Genomic DNA, 19268 nt, shown 5'->3' on the forward strand with positions numbered 1-19268 from the left:
ATATTTTCTTGGCGCACCTTGGGCCCCTTAGTACCAATTGAGCATTGTTTAACCACTTGCTTACTGGGCACTTAAACCCCCCTCCTGCCCAGACCAATTTTCAGCTTTCAGCGCTGATGCAGTTTGAGTGACAATTGCACGGCCATGCTACACTGTACCCAAATGAAATTTTTATCATTTTTTTCCCCACAAATAGAGCTTTCTTTTGGTGGTATTTAATTACAGCTCGGAGTTTTGTTTTTTGCTAAACAAACAAAAAAAGATGCAAAAAAAAAAAAAAAAATCATGTTTAACCACTTCAATACAGGGCACTTCCCCTTCCTTCCCAGCCCAATTTTCAGCTTTCATCGCTCTAGCGCTTTCAGTGACAATTGCGCGGTCATGCTACACTGTACCCAAATGACATTTTTATCATTTTGTTCGCACAAATAGAGCTTTATTTTGGTGGTATTTATTCACGACTCCGTTTTTTTTTTTTTGCGATATAAGCGCAAAAAAAGCGGAAATTTGGAAAAAAAACAATATTTTCTTTTTTCTATTTTAAAAGAAATCCAATAAAAATCTAATTTTGTCATAAATTTAAGCCAAAATTTATTCTGCTACATGTTTTTGGTAAAAAAAATTCTGTTAAGTGTATAATAATTGGTTTGTGTGATCACGGACATATGTACGCAAATGATCATGTACATATGTGTGCAGGTGATCACGGACATATGTGTGCAGATAATCATTGGGACATGTGATTTTAGTGGGACATATGTGGGGGACATGTTTTTATTATTAGGGACATGTGTTTTTATTATTTGGGGACATGTATGTTTTGGGGACATGTGTGTTTTGGGGACATATGTGGGGACTGTGTTTATACTGTGTGGTGTGTTGTGTGTTTACACTAGACTGGTGCCTAGCAACCAGCTGTTTGTTTACATCACATGACGGCCGTGATTGGACATGGCCGTCATGGGATCAGGAGGGCCAATCACAGAGCCCTCCTGCCGATCTGAGATGCGCCGTGTCCGGGTGACACGAGCACATTGGGATCGCGCTGCTGCGCGGGCACGCGCGATCCCGCTCCTTCTGAAGGACGTTCCTGAACGTCCTATCAGAAGTAAACGGCTCCCACCTGGCCGTATATGTTCATTGTCCGGGTGGGAAGTGGTTAAAGGCTTGTTATAAAATTTTGCAAACAGGTCCTTTTTCTCCTTCATTGAAATGTGCTGATGAGGCGGCACTGGTGGGCACTGATAGGCTGTACTGGTGGGCACTGATAGGCACAGTTAAGGTGGCACCGATAGGCACAGATAAGGCGGCACTGATGGGCACAGATAAGATGGCACGGATGGGTGGCACAGATGGGTGGCACGGATGGGCACGGATAGGTACCACTGATAGATGGGACTGGTGGGCACTGATAGGTGGCACTGATGGGGGGCACTGATGGGCACTGGTAGATGACACTGATGGGCACGGATATGTGGCATATGAGGTGCAGCACTGTTGTTGAGGCAGATTGTGGGCACTGATAGGTGGCACTGTGGGCACTGATAGGTGGCACTGTGGCCACTGATGGGTGGCACTATGGGCACTGATGGGTGGCACTATGGGCACTGATGGGTGGCACTATGGGCACTAAGGGGTGGTACTGATGGGTGGCACTTTTACTATATGTATGTTGCACTGGCAGGGGGCAGGTGCACACTGATGACTTGGCTGTGATCGGGACTGAAGTCCCTCTCATGGCCGCCGGTGATCAGATTTTTTTTTCTCCTCAGCACGAGGAAGAAAATAGTTGATTACCGGCTCTGTTGTGATCACGTGATCAGCTGTCATTGGCTGACAGCTGATCACGTGGTAAGGGGTCGGGATCGACCCCTTGCTTCGATCCGTGATCAGGCGAGTCTCATAGACTCGTTGATTACAGAGCGTGCCGCGCGCGCCCCTCAGGGGGCACGCAGGCCGCTCTTGCACGGGACGACGTCAATAGACGTTGTTCCAGCAAAGCAGGTCCACGCTGTAGCCGTCATTTGGCTATAGCGCGGATCTTAAGCGGTAAAACACCACGGCCTACCTGAATATTGTTGCTGATGATGTCTATCCCTTTATGACAACTACTCATCTTCTGATGGCTACTTCCAGCAGGATAATACACCATGTCACAAAGCTCATATCGTCTCAAACTGGTTTCTTGAACATGACAATGAGTTCACTACTCCAATGGCCTCCGCAGTCACCAGATCTCATCCAATAGAGCACCTTTGGGATGTGGTGGAACAAGAGATTTGCATCATGGATGTGTAACCGACAAATCTACAGCAACTGTGGATGCTATCATGTCAATATGGACCAAAATCTCTGAGGAATGTTTCCAAAACTTTGTTGAATCTATGCCATGAAAAATGAAGGCAGTTCTGAAATAAAATTGGGGTCTAACCTGGTGCTAGCAAGGTGTACCTAATAAAATGGCCGATGAATGCATATATTAAGACTTAGCACCAACAAAATATTTCACATACATATAGGTATGACCAGACTGTTCATTTAGCATGCTTATGAAAAGTAGTAATATAAGTGTAAGAAATCAACAGACCTCGTCTAGTGTCAGAATGAGTGCTGGCATGTTGAGTAACAGCCCATATTTGTTTATATGAGTAAACTTGTTATAAATTCATGGAACTAGCATCATTGTACTGTGCTGTAGCTGAATGTGGTCGGTGAGCACTGGGGTTGAGCCCAGAGATTGATAACAGGCTTTTTCTGAGTCACACATTCACATATGGTTGTTCTCAGAAACACTCAGACACACACAGTGCAGATTTTGACATGCTAAATCAATAATAGGGAAAAGATCAGCTGCAGAGAGACCACGGGCAATACTGGTGACTAGTCCTTTTTGTCCACAACCTGTCTTTTTTGATTGCAGCTTCCAGAGTTCAGGTCTTCTCTAGTGGAACTGGCCTACAAAAATGAAGATTTGCTGTTATAGTGAACATTTATAAATGTTAGTTGTGTTTAGGCATTACCCTGAACCTAGGCATATATGCAAGTGTGCTTTACACTGATGGGCATACAGCCACAAATCTAGGGCATTATTGTTAGGCTCAGGATATTCAATGTGACATTTTGTGATGTCACCACTGTACTACTCACTGTTCTTGTTTTAAGAGGCTCTGGCTTGAGTAAGCATAGTCCTGCCTCTACAAAGTTGGCTACCTCCACCCAGAAACACTGATGTGCTGATTTTGGCACGGTAAAGGGCAAAAGATCACCAGCAAAACTAGTGACTAGCCCTTTCCTTGCCTTTTTTTAGGCACAGCTTCCAGAGTTATTTTTTTATTTTTAAAACAGGTACTTTACATATACAATGCCTTGAAAAAGTATTCATGCCCCTTGACATTTTCCACATTTTGTCATGTTAAAACTGAAAACGTAGATGTATTTTATTGGGATTTTAAGTGATAGACCAACACAGAGTGGCACATAATTGTGAAGTGGACGGAAAATGAAGGAAGGAAAATGATACATTTTTTACAAATAAATATCTGAAAAGCGTGGCATGCATTTGTATTCAGCCCCTAACTAAAATCTAGTGGAACCAATTGCCTTCAGAAGTCACCTAACTAGTAAATAGAGTCCATCTGTGAAGCCCTCAGAGGTTTGTTAGATAACCTTAGTGAACAAACAGCACCATGAAGGCCAAGGAAAACACCAGACAGATCACGGATAAAGTTGTGGAGAAGTTTACAGCAGGGTTAAGTTATAAAAAAATATCCCGGGGGGCGTGTCCGGAAGCCGAGCTGGAAGGACGCTGTGAGTGAGAGCTCTCCTCCAGCCCAGCACTACATCGGCGTATATCGGGGGTTCTCCGCCGCTGTCCATGGGGAGATCACGGGCCACCAGGTCCTCTTCCGCCCGGGGGTCGTCCCAACCGCCCCCGGGCTCCTCGGCCTCTCTGAAGGCCTTCTTTATTCAGCCGGGAGGATCGCCGAGCGGGGGCCGCAAGATGGCGCCGGCCGACCCAGCCACGCTGCGGAGGGGTCCGGCCTCGCCTCCTCCCCCGCTGCACCCGAGGGACCTCTTCGTGGAGCACCATACGGCCCCACTCCGGGACGTGACCAGCCCGCACTACACCGCTGACCCCCCCCGCGGATCCCGGAGCACCCAGGCCGAGCAGGGGGACAGGCCGCGATCCGGCGTAGGCCGCGACCTCAAGATGGCGTCGGGGACGCAGCATGGGCGCTCTCCTCCACTGCCTGCGAGCAGCCGATCGGACCCCCAGGATGGCCGCTGGTCCCCACAGGAGCCGCCGCACGCTGGAGGAAAGCCAGGGGTGAGTGATGGTTCCCCCTCTCCCACCCCATCTTCTGCTGTGCTGGGACTGCGAGCTGCAGCCCCACTGACCCCCCCTTCCTCTACTCAGTGCTCTGAGGCCTTCCCCCGCTTGCTGCGGACGGCCTCGGACCCGGCCATAGTGGGGTCTATCTCTTCCTATCTGCTGGGGGCCACGGAGGACCCCTCCCGTCCCGCTGGAGCCGCAGCACCCCCCCTGGCTGAAGGGGGGGCCCCACCTATGCAGCAGCCACCCGTTTCCCCCAAGGCCCAAAGACTGCCTCGATCCAGGGACGCCAGCCTGCCCCGACCCCGAGTAGCCAGTCACCCTACCTATGCTCAGGTGGTCCGTCCTCACTCCCCACTTCCGCTAGAAGTCCGTCAGGACCCCTTATCCGGATCTCCCCATGCCACGTCCTGGTCGGACCATCTGGATCCCCCACCGTCCTGGCCCCCATCTTTGGCAGCAAGGCCGCGACAGGGAGGTTCCCCTCGTCGCCCGTCACCACCCCTTTCCCCGCCGAGGCATCACGACGGTGATTATCCCCCCTGGCATGCCTATTTGACAGCCATCCCCACAAAAGAAGACTTTAAACAACTTGTAGCAGATGTGAAGGCTACCTGTCGCTCTGAAATCCAGTCACTGCACGCCGGCCTCAAACACCTAGCGGAACGGGTCGAGATGGCTGAGGAGGAGATCCAGGAGACAAAGCTGGCTGTCCATCGCACCCAGGTGGAGAACTCAGATCACCGGCTCCTACTACGTGATATGCAGCGCCATGTGGAAGATCTCGACAACCGGGGTCGGCGGAACAACATCCGCGTCCGCGGCCTCCCCGAAGCCGAGGGCCCTGAGGATCTGCAGGCCTCCTTGCAAGCTCTCTTTAACGGGATGTTGGGGGAAGACCCAGCCAAACCCATAGAAATGGACAGGGCCCACCGCGCACTCCGACCCAAAGGTCCTGCCTCCAAGCCGAGGGATGTCATTTGCCGGATCCATTCTTTCCCCCTCAAGGAAGACATCATGCGTAAATCCCGCTCCATCCGCAACCTTATGTTCGACAATGCTCCGATCCAGATCTACCCGGATGTCTCCTGGATAACCCTTCAAAAACGGCGGTTGCTGATGCCCCTTCTTCGAGCCTTGCAGGACCAGGACATACCTTACCGTTGGGGATTCCCCTTCTGTCTTACGGCCAGAAACCAGGGGAAATCTGCATCCCTCCGATTCCCGGAGGACCTGGCCCCCTTTTGTGACACCCTGGGCCTGCCAGTCCCCACGTTACCCGACTGGGACCTAATTGCCTCCCCGCCACCTCCGCCGGTGATCTGGCAGAAAGTTCCCTCCACCAAGCGGCACAGAGGACCGGAGCCGGCTCGCAACTCACCTTTACATCAGTGACTTGGACGGGCCCAGTCCAGTGGTCGTCTCCCCTTGGCAGCTTTAGCTTCCCCCCCGTATTAGGGGGGTTCCCTTTTTTTTTTTTTGTTTTTTTTTTTTTTTTTTTCTCTCTCCTCCCCCCGATTGCCGAAGCTACACCTGATTTTTCTATCCCTGGGCTGATTCCGGTTGAGTTCCAGGACGGTTTCTGCCCCCCCCCCCCCCCGTGGTTTTTGCTCTAGTTGGTTCCTTTTGTGGTGTGGACTGTTGGTGCCTCCCTGACCCGGGTTCTTTTTTCCTGGATTTTTTGGTCAGGGAGTCGATAAGGAACTGTACAGATCCGGTGTCCCTATAGGACCCCCGGACCTGTTGTTTGATAATGTTCTCTTTTTTTTTGTATTCTGTTACTGTTTTTCTTCTTTCTCTTCTTTCTAGGCTTTCTCCCCCCCTGGTCTTACCTATGACGCTCTGCCAGCGGTTCTCCCGGTCGCCGCCTCTCCTCCAGTGGTCGCCGCTCCTTCCGAGGCATCCAGGCCTCCATCTCAGTAAGCTAAGTATGCCCTGTACCCCACCCTTACTTGATCATGGCTAAGATTTTGTCCCTTAATGTACACGGCCTGAACTCCAACAAAAAACGCCACCTAGCGCTTAGGGAGTTCCGGCAGGCAGGGGCGGATATAGTGCTGGTCCAAGAAACACATTTTGACCGGGGTGACTCCTTTACATTTGCCTCCAGATATTTCCCTCAGGTCTATCAGGCTTTTAACCCACGGAAGAGGGCAGGAGTCGCAATTCTTTTTCGACAGGGTACCCCCTTTACTTGCACTTCCGTATACCTGGACCCACGAGGCCACTACATCATTCTCCGCGGTCTATGGCGCACACAGGCCCTGACCCTCTGCGTCATCTATGCCCCTAATGTCCGTCAACACCAATTTCTGTCCAGGGTGCTTTCCCGCCTGTTCAAGACACCCCCCGGACTTCTGGTGATAGGGGGGGACTTCAACCTTGCTCAATCCGCACTCCGTGACCGCCTGGCTGTAGACCTTCGGGCACCCCAGGCCAGGACCTCCAGAGACTCTAGGCTGTTCCGCCAGATCACCAGAAGGCGGGGACTGTTTGACGCCTGGCGTGCTTTGCACCCACAGGACCGCCAATACACTTTTTACTCGGCCCCCCACAGCACACACTCGCGTATCGATTATTTTTTTGTCAACAACGCGACGCTTAGGGCGGCTCGCTCTGCACATATACTTCCCATCACCTGGTCTGACCACGCCCCCATAACTCTGACCCTAGACTTGGACCTCCCCCTCCGTAAGCCCAGTACCTGGAGGCTGAACAATTATCTCCTGCAGCATGTCCCAGCAAAGGCGGAGCTGGAGGTTTCGCTCCGGCACTACTTTGTAGAGAACGCTACGCCAGACATCTCCCTCACTACCCTCTGGGCTGCCCACAAGGCGGTCATCCGGGGGCGTTGTATTGCCCTGTCCTCGGCCTTGAAGCGAGACGCACGGGCCGCTGGGTTACTGGCCGAGAAACGACTCGCGACCTTAGAGGCCCGTCTTGCGGCATCCCCCTCCCTATCCACTCTTAAGCAAATTGTCCAGGCCAGGCAGACGCTTCGGGACCTGGTGTTGGGGTCGGTAGAGAAAGCACTGGTCCGCCTACGTCAACTCTACTACGACAAGGGAAACAAAGCACAGTCACTGTTGGCTCGGAAGTTGGCAGACCGCACAGTGGCCTCCACTCCGGCCCAAGTTAAAAATAGGGGGGGAGACCTTTTGACCCACCCCCAAGCGATAGTGGACGCGTTCGCGGACTTCTACACGGACTTGTACAATAGGCCTGACATCCCCCACAACCCCCCGACCCCGGGCCTGTCTGCCCGTATTGCCCAGTATTTGGAAGACATTGTGCTACCCCGACTGCGGGACGCGGACCTCCAGGAGTTGAACGCCTCTATTACTGAGGAAGAGCTCCTCGAGACTGTGAAGGCTCTCCCAGCCCATAAGTCCCCGGGACCGGACGGGTTCCCCTACGAGTATTACAAGACGTTCTTACCCCTCCTGAGCCCGCATCTAACCAAACTGTTCAACTCCTTTCTCCGCCAAACCCCGGTCCCGTCCGACATGCTGGGCTCATTTATTTCCCTCATTCCTAAGCCTGACAAAGACCCGACTTCTTGCGCTAGCTACCGGCCTATAGCTCTGCTGAATGCTGACCTTAAAATTTTCACGAAGCTCCTTGCCAACCGCTTAAATACGATCCTCCCTTCCCTAATACATAAGGACCAGGTGGGCTTTGTCCCCCTGCGACAGGCGGGGGACAACACGAGGAAGGTCATTGACCTCATTGACGTGGCGAACAGGGGTGACATGGCGTCTTTGGTCTTAAGCTTGGATGCCGAGAAGGCGTTCGACCGCCTCAGTTGGCCCTTCATGGAGGCCACGCTGCACCGTATGGGCTTTCGGGGCCCGTTTCTGCGCGCGGTACAACACCTCTACACTACACCTTCCTCACAAGTTAGGACCCCCTTCGCCACATCCTCCACCTTCTCCATTGCTAATGGCACTCGCCAGGGATGTCCGCTTTCTCCTCTTCTTTTTGCCTTGTGCGTGGAGCCTCTGGCGGCTGCCATTAGAAGTAATCCTGATATCCGTGGGATCCCGGTCAGGGGTAGAGAATTCAAGATTTCGCTTTTCGCGGATGATATTATCCTCACCCTGACTCAGCCTAGGATCTCACTACCCAATCTCCACTCAGAGCTGGACCGCTATGGAGGGCTCTCGGGCTACAAAATTAACTCTTCCAAATCGGTGGCCCTCCCTCTAAACATGGTCACGGCTGAGACGACCCATTTGCGCTCCGCGTTCCCATACAAATGGGAAAGCTCCTCCCTTAAATATTTGGGGGTCCTCCTTACACCGTCATTCCGTACCCTGTACCAAGCCAATTTCCCTCCCCTCTTTCGGACGATTAGGGATCTGATCCGTAAATGGAAGACCCACCACATCTCTCTCCTGGGACGGATTACGTCCATTAAGATGGTGGTCCTCCCCAAACTTCTTTACTTGTTTCAGACACTGCCAATCCCGGTTCCATATGCTCAGTTACGCGCACTCCAGAGGGACTTGCTGAAATTTGTTTGGAACTACAGGAGACATCGGGTCCCGAGTTCTGTTATGACAGCCGCACGTTCAGACGGCGGCCTGGCGTTTCCTGATTTGGTTCGTTATTACCAGGCCACTCAGCTGCGGGCCATAGCATCCTGGTTCCCACAGAGATCGTTTAATAGGTGGTCGGAGATCGAAAGAATCTGGTTGGCCCCGGTACATCCGAACAGTTTCCTCTGGGGTGCGAGTGTTGAGATGGACTCGGGTCGGCTTCTAGGGCCGATGGCTCACCTCCGTCTGCTCTGGCGGAAGCTCTCCCGCGAGCACAGTCTCCATTCGGAGTTCTCCCCACTGACGTCCTTCCTGTATAATCCGCTCCTGCCGGCTGGCCTGACCCATCAGATGTCCTGGCCCTGGGCTTCGCGCGATCTGTTCCACTTAGGGCACCTGGTAGATCCCAGAACAAGACAGCTTTTGTCCTTCTCGGAGCTCCAGGACAAGTACGACCTACCCAAAGAATTGTTCTACAGCTATTTACAAATTCGACATTTTGTGCAGTCTAAAGCCCCTCGCCTGCGTCTCTCCCCGCCCTCCCCTTTCGAACAGATAATTCTGGAAGGCAGACATCGCAGAGGCCTGATCTCGGACATATATCGCATTGTTAACACATATAATTTCCTAACGAAGGGTAAACATTCCTATATGAGACGCTGGGAGAGGGAGTTGGGTGAGGAGCTCTCCCTCGAGACTTGGCAGGGGGTGTGGGGCCAGGCAGCCAAGTCCTCTATGTGCACATTGTACAAGGAGAACTCCTACAAAATTATTTATTTCTGGTATCAGACCCCGGATATCCTCCACAAAATATACCCCTCCACCTCGGACCGCTGCTGGAGATGCCTGAAGGAGCGGGGCTCCCTGTTCCACATTTACTGGGCCTGTTCCTTGATCGCCCCGTACTGGCTAATGGTCCGCAGGCTGCTCCAGCGCTTGTTTGACGTCCCAGTACCCCACTCCCCTAAATTGTTTTTATTAGGCCTGTCCCAGCCCACACTGGCCAGGCCTAGTCGGAAGCTCCTCAGGCACGTCCTAACAGCGGCCCGTTGCTTGATAGCCTTAAACTGGAAATGCCCGGTGCCCCCGTCAAGGGAGGCTTTATACACCAGGATCAAAGATGTTGAGCTAATGGAGAAGATGACAGCCAGACTGAGGGATAAGCTGGAGGAGCATGACCTGGTCTGGGGGAGATGGCGGCTGCTGGAGGATTGATGGCGAACCGGTTTGGATGTGGTGATGTAGACCGCTGGCGCTCTAGCTCCTTTTCTTTTTCCGTTTCTTCTTCCTTGTCTCACTCTCTTCTTCTTTTCTCCGTCTCTTTTTTTCTTTTTTTTTGTGTATGTTGTTGATGGTCTTTGTCCTGTTTCCCGTGTGGCATACGAGCTGAGCAGTAGACCCTGGGCGGCTTCGTGGTTTATTGTGCGGCCGCTTGACTTTCTGTGTCTCTCGTCCCGCTCTGCACCCCCTGGTCGAACCGCCTGTTTTTGCTATACCGCCCTATACCAAGTTACTATATGCTGTATCCCTGTAATGGGCCCTCCAGATTTTGGGAGCCTTGCTGTTTTTGCTGTATGCCTGCACTGATATCTCTGTTTTACGACCATGAAAAATAAAAATTGTTATTTGAAAAAAAAAAAAATATCCCAAGCTTTGAACATCTCATAGAGAACTGTTCAATCCATCATCAAAAAATGGAAAGAGTATGACACAACTGCAAACCTACCAAGACATGGCCGTCCACCTAAACTGACAGGCCGGGCAAGGAGAGCAGTAATTAGAGAAGCAGCCAAGAGGCCCATGGTAACTCTGGAGGAGCTGCAGAGATCCACAGCTCAGGTGGAAGAATCTGTCCACAAGACAACTATTAGTCGTACACTCCATAAATCTGTCCTTTATCAAAGAGTGGCAAGAAGAAAGCCATTGTTGAAATAAAGCCAGTAGAAGTCCCGTTTGCAGTTTGAGAGAAGCCATATTGGGGGGAGGGGGGGCAGCAAACATGTGGAAGAAGGTGCTCTGGTCAGATGAGACCAAAATTTAACATTTTGGCCTAAAAGCAAAACACTGTGTGGCGGAAAACTAACACTGACCATCAACCTGAACACACCATCCCAAACGTGAAATATGGTGGTGGTAGCATCATGTTGTGGGGATGCTTTTTTTCAGCAGGGACAGGGAAGCTGGTCAGAGTTGATGGGAAGATGGATGGAGCCAAATACAGGGCAATCTTAGGGCAATCTTAGAAGAATATAAACAAAAAAATGTGTAGCGCTAAGGCATATGATAACCATGTGCAATAATAAGTAAAATTCCTTAAATGAACAATAGTGTACAGTGTACAAATTAAAGTCCAGTGGCCAGTGAAAAACTGGTAGGTGAGAGTCTGCATGGAAGATTTAAATCCAGATGGAAATCGGCAATAATGTCTCAAAAGAGATGGCTGCATGGGAATGCAATACTCGTGACACGGAGAACATCGATACTTAAAACACTCAATAAGGTACTCTTACCAGCAGTGGTGGACACACATACCATATGGCAGTGGGTCAAATGCGCATAAATTGCTCTCTTTAGGTATGATGGCGAATCCTGGTCACAGGGATACACCTTGGGACTGTGGGTTCGCGGCCAAAGATGGTCTTTAGGCTCATCCAAAACCTCGAGATCCAACTCAGTGTTCACCGATGATGAAATGGGATAAAAATAGGGAAAAAAAGTGCTCCATATAGTGCAAATCAGCCAATAATGTTTTATTGGAAAAATTTCTCACAGTCAAGGAGACATAAAAGGAACACAATAGTGTAATAAAATAATGGCATAAAAAACATTTAAAAAGGCAGTGTGGGAGTCTCAAATAGCCAGCCCTAAGCGTTTTTGACTCAAACGGTCTTCAGGGGCAAAAAAAAGAAAACCTGTTAGAGTCTGCAAAAGACTTGAGACTGGGGCTGAGGTTCACCTTCCAGCAGGACGACCACCCTAAACATACAGCCAGAGCTACAATGGAATGGTTTAGATCAAAGCATAGTCATGTGTAAGACTGGCCCAGTCAACAATTGAGAATCTGTGGCAAGACTTGAAAATTGCTGTTCACAGATGCTCTCCATCCAAACTGACAGAGCAAAGAAGAATGGACAAAATTCACTCTCTAGATGTGCAAAGCTGGTAATGCCAAAAAAGACTTGCAGCTGTAATTACAATAAAATACATTTACATTTTTGGTTGTAACATGACAAAATGTGGAAAATTTCAAGGGGTATGAATACTTTTTCAAGGCACTGTATGTTGTATATTGACATCAGTCCCTGCCCTCAAGGAGCTTACAATCTAAGGCCCCTTACTCACATTCATACATATACTAGGACAAATTTAGACAGGAGACAATTAATCTACCAGCATGTCTTTTTGGAGTGTGGGAGAAACCAGAGTACCCGGAGGAAACCTATGCAGGTACAGGGAGAACATGCAAACTCCAGGCAGGTAGTGCCATGGTTGGAATTCAAATCAGCGACCATTGTATTGCTAGACGGAAGTGTTAATCACTGTACTGCCCACAGTTCAGGTCAATTAAACCTGAGTGCTATCACCTACTGTATATAATATAATCAACAACATATTGTTTATGACATTAACTTAATAATATACTGATTCCTTAGTAATGACATTACTTCTTAAATAAAATATTTATAATTTGGAACATATCCATGGATTGAATAGGGTTTGTTGATATCTTTGACATTCTATACTCTTTTATTTGCAGAGAGTTTATAAAACTGAAAAAACTCTTATTGTAAGAACAATGATCAAAGTTTCTTAACTTTCTGAAGTTCGATTCTCTCTGTTTCAATTATAGGGCTATTTTTAGGAGTTTCACAAATCTTGCTGGTGGATGGTTCTGTTACAGGTTCCTCAACACGCGCTGACCTAAAGAGTACAACCATAACAGTCACAAATAGTACATCTATATATGACTTTCAGAGTCAGAATACATCTACAGAAAAACCTATAGGTAAGCTGTATAGATTAAAATATTTCTTGAGGAAAATGTGGCTTTGATTTTGCAAAAATATTATTGTAAATTCTTACACTTTTAGCTATTCATCCATGTATACAGTATGTTGGTATTACATAATTCATATCTTCCAATTTTAGAACTTGAGAAAGAGGGACACCCCAGGGAGATAAAGGGCTGTGGTGCATGCAACACTCCTTGACAAAAAGTGGACATGGTTGCCGAATATTGGTGATGGCTTTGCATACTCTGTTAAGCCACAGTCCTTGTGCTCACAAAATACTCCTTAATTACAGTGGCACTAACGAGAGTCTTACATACATGAATAAACCTCAGTACAAAGGATATTTCTTTTAAACTGAAACTTTTTCACCACACATGCCTTTCTGTGCACAGACTATAGACAGACAGCTAACGCTTTGATCCTACCTTTAAGAAGATCTTCATTAAATAGTGGGGGGCTACAGAACAACCATTAAAGCTGACTCCTCCCATCTAATAAGCCTGACTATCTAAATACATTACAGTACTTACCTGCATCCTTCTAGCCTAATTTCCCTAGTCTCAGAGATCTTTGTCTCCTGCTGGTTGGAAACCCGTGCTGTCATTTAAAAAATAAAAATATTCCAATACTGCACATGTGCAAGATGAGGTGCATGACATAATTTGTCGGCCATATGATTGTAATGTTGCACAGCACATGCGTGAGAATAGGCAAATGTTGCAATGTTCCTCATCTTGCACAGTATGAGATTGCACTAGTCTGAAAAAAAAATGTTATTCCACAGTTAGGACTAGAGATCTCTTTGGAAGACACAGCCTTCCTAGGGGGCATCTTTCTGGCCCTGACTGTTTCACCAATGCATAAGGGAAGTGGGAGCCCAGTAAAGGAAGCAAAAATATATATTTTTCTATCACTATAGGATGATTTCACAATGCTGTATTCTGACGTGAAGGGGGTAAAGGTCAATTTTAACTGTTGAGACAAAAAAACACCGTGGTCATGTGTATGTAATGTGTAATGACAGCTTACAGAGTGCAGCAGTCAGAAGTATAAAACATAAATCGCAGCATAAAAAAATGCAGCACTCGAATGGACCCCACGTTCGTTACGAACGTTAGAACCCCATTGAAGTCTATGGGACTCGAACGTTCGAAATGGAAAGTGCTAATTTTAACGGCTAATATGCAAGATACTGTCCTAAAAAGGGTTTGGGGACCTGGCTCCTGCCCCAGGGGACATGGGTCAATGCCTAAAATGTTTTTAAGAATGGCCGTTTTGGCGGGAGCACTGATTTTAATGACGATTAAAGTGAAAAAAATAAGTGAAATATTCCTTTAAATATGGTGCCTGGGGGGTGTCTGTAGTATGCCTGTGAAGTGCCACGTGTTTCCCGTGTTTAGAACAGTCCCTGCACAAAATGACATTAAACGGAAATAACACCATTTAAAACTGCTTGCGGTTTTAATGTTATATCTGGTTCCTGCAATATGGTTGAAAATCATTGAGAAAAATGGCATGGGTAGCCCTCCCTGCCCATTACCAGCCTATTTGGGTCTTGTACGCATATTAAGGGGAACCCCGTACCCATATTAAAAAAAGGAAATGCGTGTGGCTCCCAGGGCCTATATACTCAGAACAGCAGTATACAGGCGGTGCAAACAAGACAGGGACTGTGTAGGTTTGTTGTGTTAAGTTAAATCTGTTTGTAATTTTCAACTGGTACATTTTTAAAGTGTAGCTCCAGTCAAAAAAACTATTTTTAAGCTTTTTGGAAAACATAGGGAAGGGTTATCACCCCTGTATAATTTGTTTTGTCATCCTTCTTTTTTCATCTCACTTGCTGTTGTCTCCTTCCGTTTGCAAGTAGGAGATGTTTGTAAATTGGATGTTTGAAAGTAGGGGCCTGCCCTATATGCTCTGCAGAAATGGCGGAACAAGGTGTTGGTTTTGCCACAACATTGTAAGCCCTCAAAGTGACTCTTGGTGGGTGCTGGAGTGCCCTGCTGTGAACGATTATATCAAGAATTGTAATTACATGCCATTGTTGAACAGTGGTAGAAAAATTGACCTTTGGTGGTTGTGGTGCTGGTGCCACAACACTATAAGTCCTCACCGTTACTCTGGGTGGGCACAGAAAGGGGCCCTCCTGTGAAATATTATATCAAGAATTGTAATTACATGTCCCTGTTAAACAGGGGCAGAAAAATTGGGCCTTAGGCACTGGTGCCATCACACTGCAACCTCTGCCATATACTCTAGTTTTATTGCAGGAATTAGCCCTGCTGCAAAGCATTGCATCAAAAATTGTACTTAAACGCCCCTGTTAAACAGGGGCAGAAAAATTGGGCCTTAGGCACTGGTGCTGGTGCCATCACACTGCAACCTCTGCCATATACTCTAGTTTTATTGCAGGAATTAGCCCTGCTGCAAAGCATTGCATCAAAAATTTTAATTAAACGCCCCTGTTAAACAGGGGCAGAAAAATTGGGCCTTAGGCACTGGTGCTGGTGCCACCACACTCCAACCTCTGCCATATACTCTAGTTTTATTGCAGGAATTAGCCCTGCTGCAAAGCATTGCATCAAAAATTGTACTTAAATGCCCCTGTTAAACAGGGGCAGAAAAATTGGGCCTTAGGCACTGGTGCTGGTGCCACCACACTCCAACCTCTGCCATATACTCTAGTTTTATTGCAGGAATTAGCCCTGCTGCAAAGCATTGCATCAAAAATTGTACTTAAACGCCCCTGTTAAACAGGAGCAGAAAAATTGGGCCTTAGGCACTGGTGCTGGTGCCACCACACTCCAACCTCTGCCATATACTCTAGTTTTATTGCAGGAATTAGCCCTGCTGCAAAGCATTGCATCAAAAATTGTAATTAAACGCCCCTGTTAAACAGGGGCAGAAAAATTGGGCCTTAGGCACTGGTGCTGGTGCCACCACACTCCAACCTCTGCCATATACTCTAGTTTTATTGCAGGAATTAGCCCTGCTGCAAAGCATTGCATCAAAAATTGTAATTAAACGCCCCTGTTAAAGAGGGGCAGAAAAATTGGGCCTTAGGCACTGGTGCTGGTGCCACCACACTCCAACCTCTGCCATATACTCTAGTTTTATTGCAGGAATTAGCCCTGCTGCAAAGCATTGCATCAAAAATTGTAATTAAACGCCCCTGTTAAACAGGGGCAGAAAAATTGGGCTGCTGGCATCACCCAGAACCAAAAATGTTCTTCCAACATATCAGCGGAGGAGGAAGAGGATAGACAATCAACATAACAGGACAGTCACTCAGCATCAGCATAGGCAGTCTTGAAGGGATGTGGTATTTCAAAAAAAATTATTCGGTTACATCAGCTTCAGGTGCTTGGTAGCTGTGGGTGATCCAAGACTGATTCATCTTGATGAAGGTCAGTCGATCAACTGATTTGGTGGACAGGCGCACCCTGTGATCGGTAACAAAGCCACCAGCAGCACTGAAGGTGCGTTCCGAAAGAACGCTGGATGCAGGACAGGCCAGTAGCTCAATTGCATACTGTGCAAGCTCTGGCCAGTGATCCATCCTCAAGACCCAGTAAGCCAGAGGATTTTCAGTGGGAAAAGTGTCCAAGTCTGACCTTGCCCCTAGGTATTCCTGCACCATGTAACTTAGACGCTGGCGATGGGTGCTGGAACCAATCATACCTTGGGGCTGCGGACTAAAAAATTGTCTGAAAGCATCAGTCAGACGGCCACCTTCTCCACCGCTCCTTCTGACTGATGCCTCAGCAACACGTTGTCCAGGACCAGGAGTTTGTGACCTCCCAGTCTCTGGGAACGCGTTGCACAGAGCTTTCTGCAAGGCCTCCCGGAGATGTCTCATCCTCTGCTCCCTCTGCGATGGCAAGATAAGGTCGGCAACCTTACCCTTGTACCGTGGATCAAGGAGAGTGGCCAGCCAGTAATGGTCCCTCTCCTTGATCCGAAGAATACGAGGATCCTTCCGCAGGCTTTGCAGGATCAGGGAGGCCATGCAGCGTAGGTTAGCTGAGGCATTCGGTCCGGAGTCCTCTGGGTCACTAAGGACAACATGATCCGCAGCTACCTCCTCCCAGCCACGTACAAGTCCACGTGTTTCTTGGGACTGTAAATCATCCCTATAAGACTGCTGCTGCTGATGTTGAGTGCCAGCCTCCACCTCCATGCTGACACAATCATCCTCCTCCTCCTCTTCCTCCTCCTCACCCTCTTCCTGTGTGATGGGTGGCACAGCAGGAACACTGTCTGGATAAAGGGGGCCTTGAGAGGCAAGGAAGTCCTCCTCTTCCTGCCTCTGTTCTGCCTCAAGTGCCCTGTCCATTATTCCACGCAGCGTATGCTCCAAGAGGTGGACAAGAGGTACAGTGTCACTGATGCATGCACTGTCACTGCTCACCATCCTTGTGGCCTCCTCAAACGGTGACAGGACAGTGCATGCATCCCTGATCATGCCCCACTGGCGTGGTGAGAAAAAACCAAGCTCCCCTGACCCTGTCCTGGTGCCGTAGTCGCACAGGTACTCATTGATGGCCCTCTGCTGCGTGTGCAGCCGCTGCAGCATGGCCAATGTTGAGTTCCATCTGGTGGGCATGTCACATATAAGGCGGTTCTTGGGCAGGTTCAACTCCTTTTGGAGCTCAGCCAGCCGAGCACAGGCATTAAATGATCGGCGGAAATGCACACAGACTTTCCTGGCCTGCTTCAGGACATCATGTAAGCCGGGGTACCTGCCCAAGAACCGCTGCACCACCAGGTTAAGGACGTGAGCTACACAGGGCACATGGGTCAGTTGTCCCTGTCGGAGGGCGGAGAGGAGGTTGGTGCCATTGTCGCAAACCACCATTCCTGGCTTAAGCTGGCGTGGCATCAACCACCTCTCGGCCTGCCCCTGCAGAGCTGACAAAACATCCGCCCCAGTGTGGCTCCTGTCCCCCAAACAAACCAGCGCAAGCACGGCATGGCATCGCTTTGCCTGCGTACTTGCGTAGCCCCTGGAACGCCTACGGAGCACCGCTGGTTCTGAGGACAGAGCACTGGAAGAGGCCATGGAGGAAGAAGAAGAGGAGGGGGTGGAGGAGAGAGGTGTGTCACAACCAATAGTAGCATTTTGGAGGTGTGGTGGCGGAACAACCTCCAACACTACTGCACCTTGTCCTGCATCCTTCCCAGCAGCCAGAAGAGTGACCCAATGGGCCGTGAAAGACAGGTAACGTCCCTGTCCATGCCTGCTGGACCATGAGTCAGCGGTAATATGCACCTTACCGCTGACCACCCTGTCCAGCGAGGCAAGGACATCGCCTTCCGTGAGAAAAAGTGGCGTTTGGGGACCTGCCACTGAGGAACCGCACATTGTACAAACTCACGGAAGGGGGCCGAGTCTACCAACTGAAAAGGCAGCAGTTGAAGTGCTAGCAATTTAGCCAAGCTAGCATTCAACCGCTGGGCATGTGGATGGCTGGGAGTAAACTTCTTCCGCCGGTCCAGCAGCTGGGGCAGGGACATTTGCCTGCTATAATCGGATGTGGATGTACCACTAGCAGAGTTCCCGGAAGCATTTGGCTGTGACACACCTAATTCTACACCTTCATTCCTCTCAGAGCAGGTTTCAGAGAGGACTGACGGTCTAGTGGGGTTGGAGATGCCAGCTGATGAGGAGCAAGGAGAGGTCCGCTTTGTTCTTTGGTGTGGGTCTTTGAGGTACGCTTGCCAACGAGCTGCATGGCAGGTCAACATATGTCTGGTCAAGCATGTGGTGCCCAAGCGGCTGATGTTTTGGCCACGTGAGATACGCTTGAGGCATATGTTGCAAATAGCAGCGGTGAGATCTGATGCACTCGTCTCAAAAAAGGCCCACACCAAAGAACTTTTAGAATAACGCGCAGAGGAAGCGCTCTGCGCAGGCGGAGCTCTGCGGTGTGATTCAGTCGGTGTGCTGCCCCTAAGCTGGCCCCCGGAGGGCATCCTGCCTCGTTGGACATGTGTCTCCTCCTCCTCCTCCTCCCTCCTTCCAGGCACCCACGTGGAGTCAGTGCCCTCATCATCCCCTCCCTCTTCATCGCTCTTCCCCTCTTCATCGCTCTTCCCCTCTTCAGCTTGTGGAACATGACTGCCAGATTGCTGTCCTTCTTGAGCATCCCCTCTCTCTGCGCTCACGCTACTGCCTTCCTCTAGCTGAGTGTCATCATCAGAGCCCACCAAACGCTGGGCATCCTCCTGGAGCATGTACCCAACACTGTGCTCAAAGAGTTCAGGAGACTCCTCAGGAGGACGTGGTGGGTCTAGGGAAGGAGTCACTGATGATGACATTGAGAGGAGGGAAGACGATGCGTTGGCAGCTGCTTTGCTACTACCCTGAGACTGGGTGAG

General features: G+C 49.4%; 1 protein-coding gene across 2 annotated transcripts in view; it reads left to right on the plus strand.

The window, feature by feature from the left end:
• The window catches only part of LOC143975034 (uncharacterized), a 54512-nt gene that overhangs the window by 3559 nt on the left and 31685 nt on the right, over window positions 1-19268 (plus strand). For both annotated transcript variants that reach the window (XM_077476971.1, XM_077476972.1), the window contains exon 2: window positions 12725-12880. In XM_077476971.1, coding sequence (XP_077333097.1) covers window positions 12725-12880 — 156 coding nt within the window. The remainder of the gene's footprint in view (window positions 1-12724; window positions 12881-19268) is intronic.

This window comes from Lithobates pipiens, unplaced genomic scaffold, assembly GCF_037356315.1.
Source record: "Lithobates pipiens isolate NorthernLeopardFrog02 unplaced genomic scaffold, aLitPip1_a1.2 Scaffold_13, whole genome shotgun sequence".
NCBI classification, from domain to species: Eukaryota; Metazoa; Chordata; class Amphibia; order Anura; family Ranidae; genus Lithobates; species Lithobates pipiens.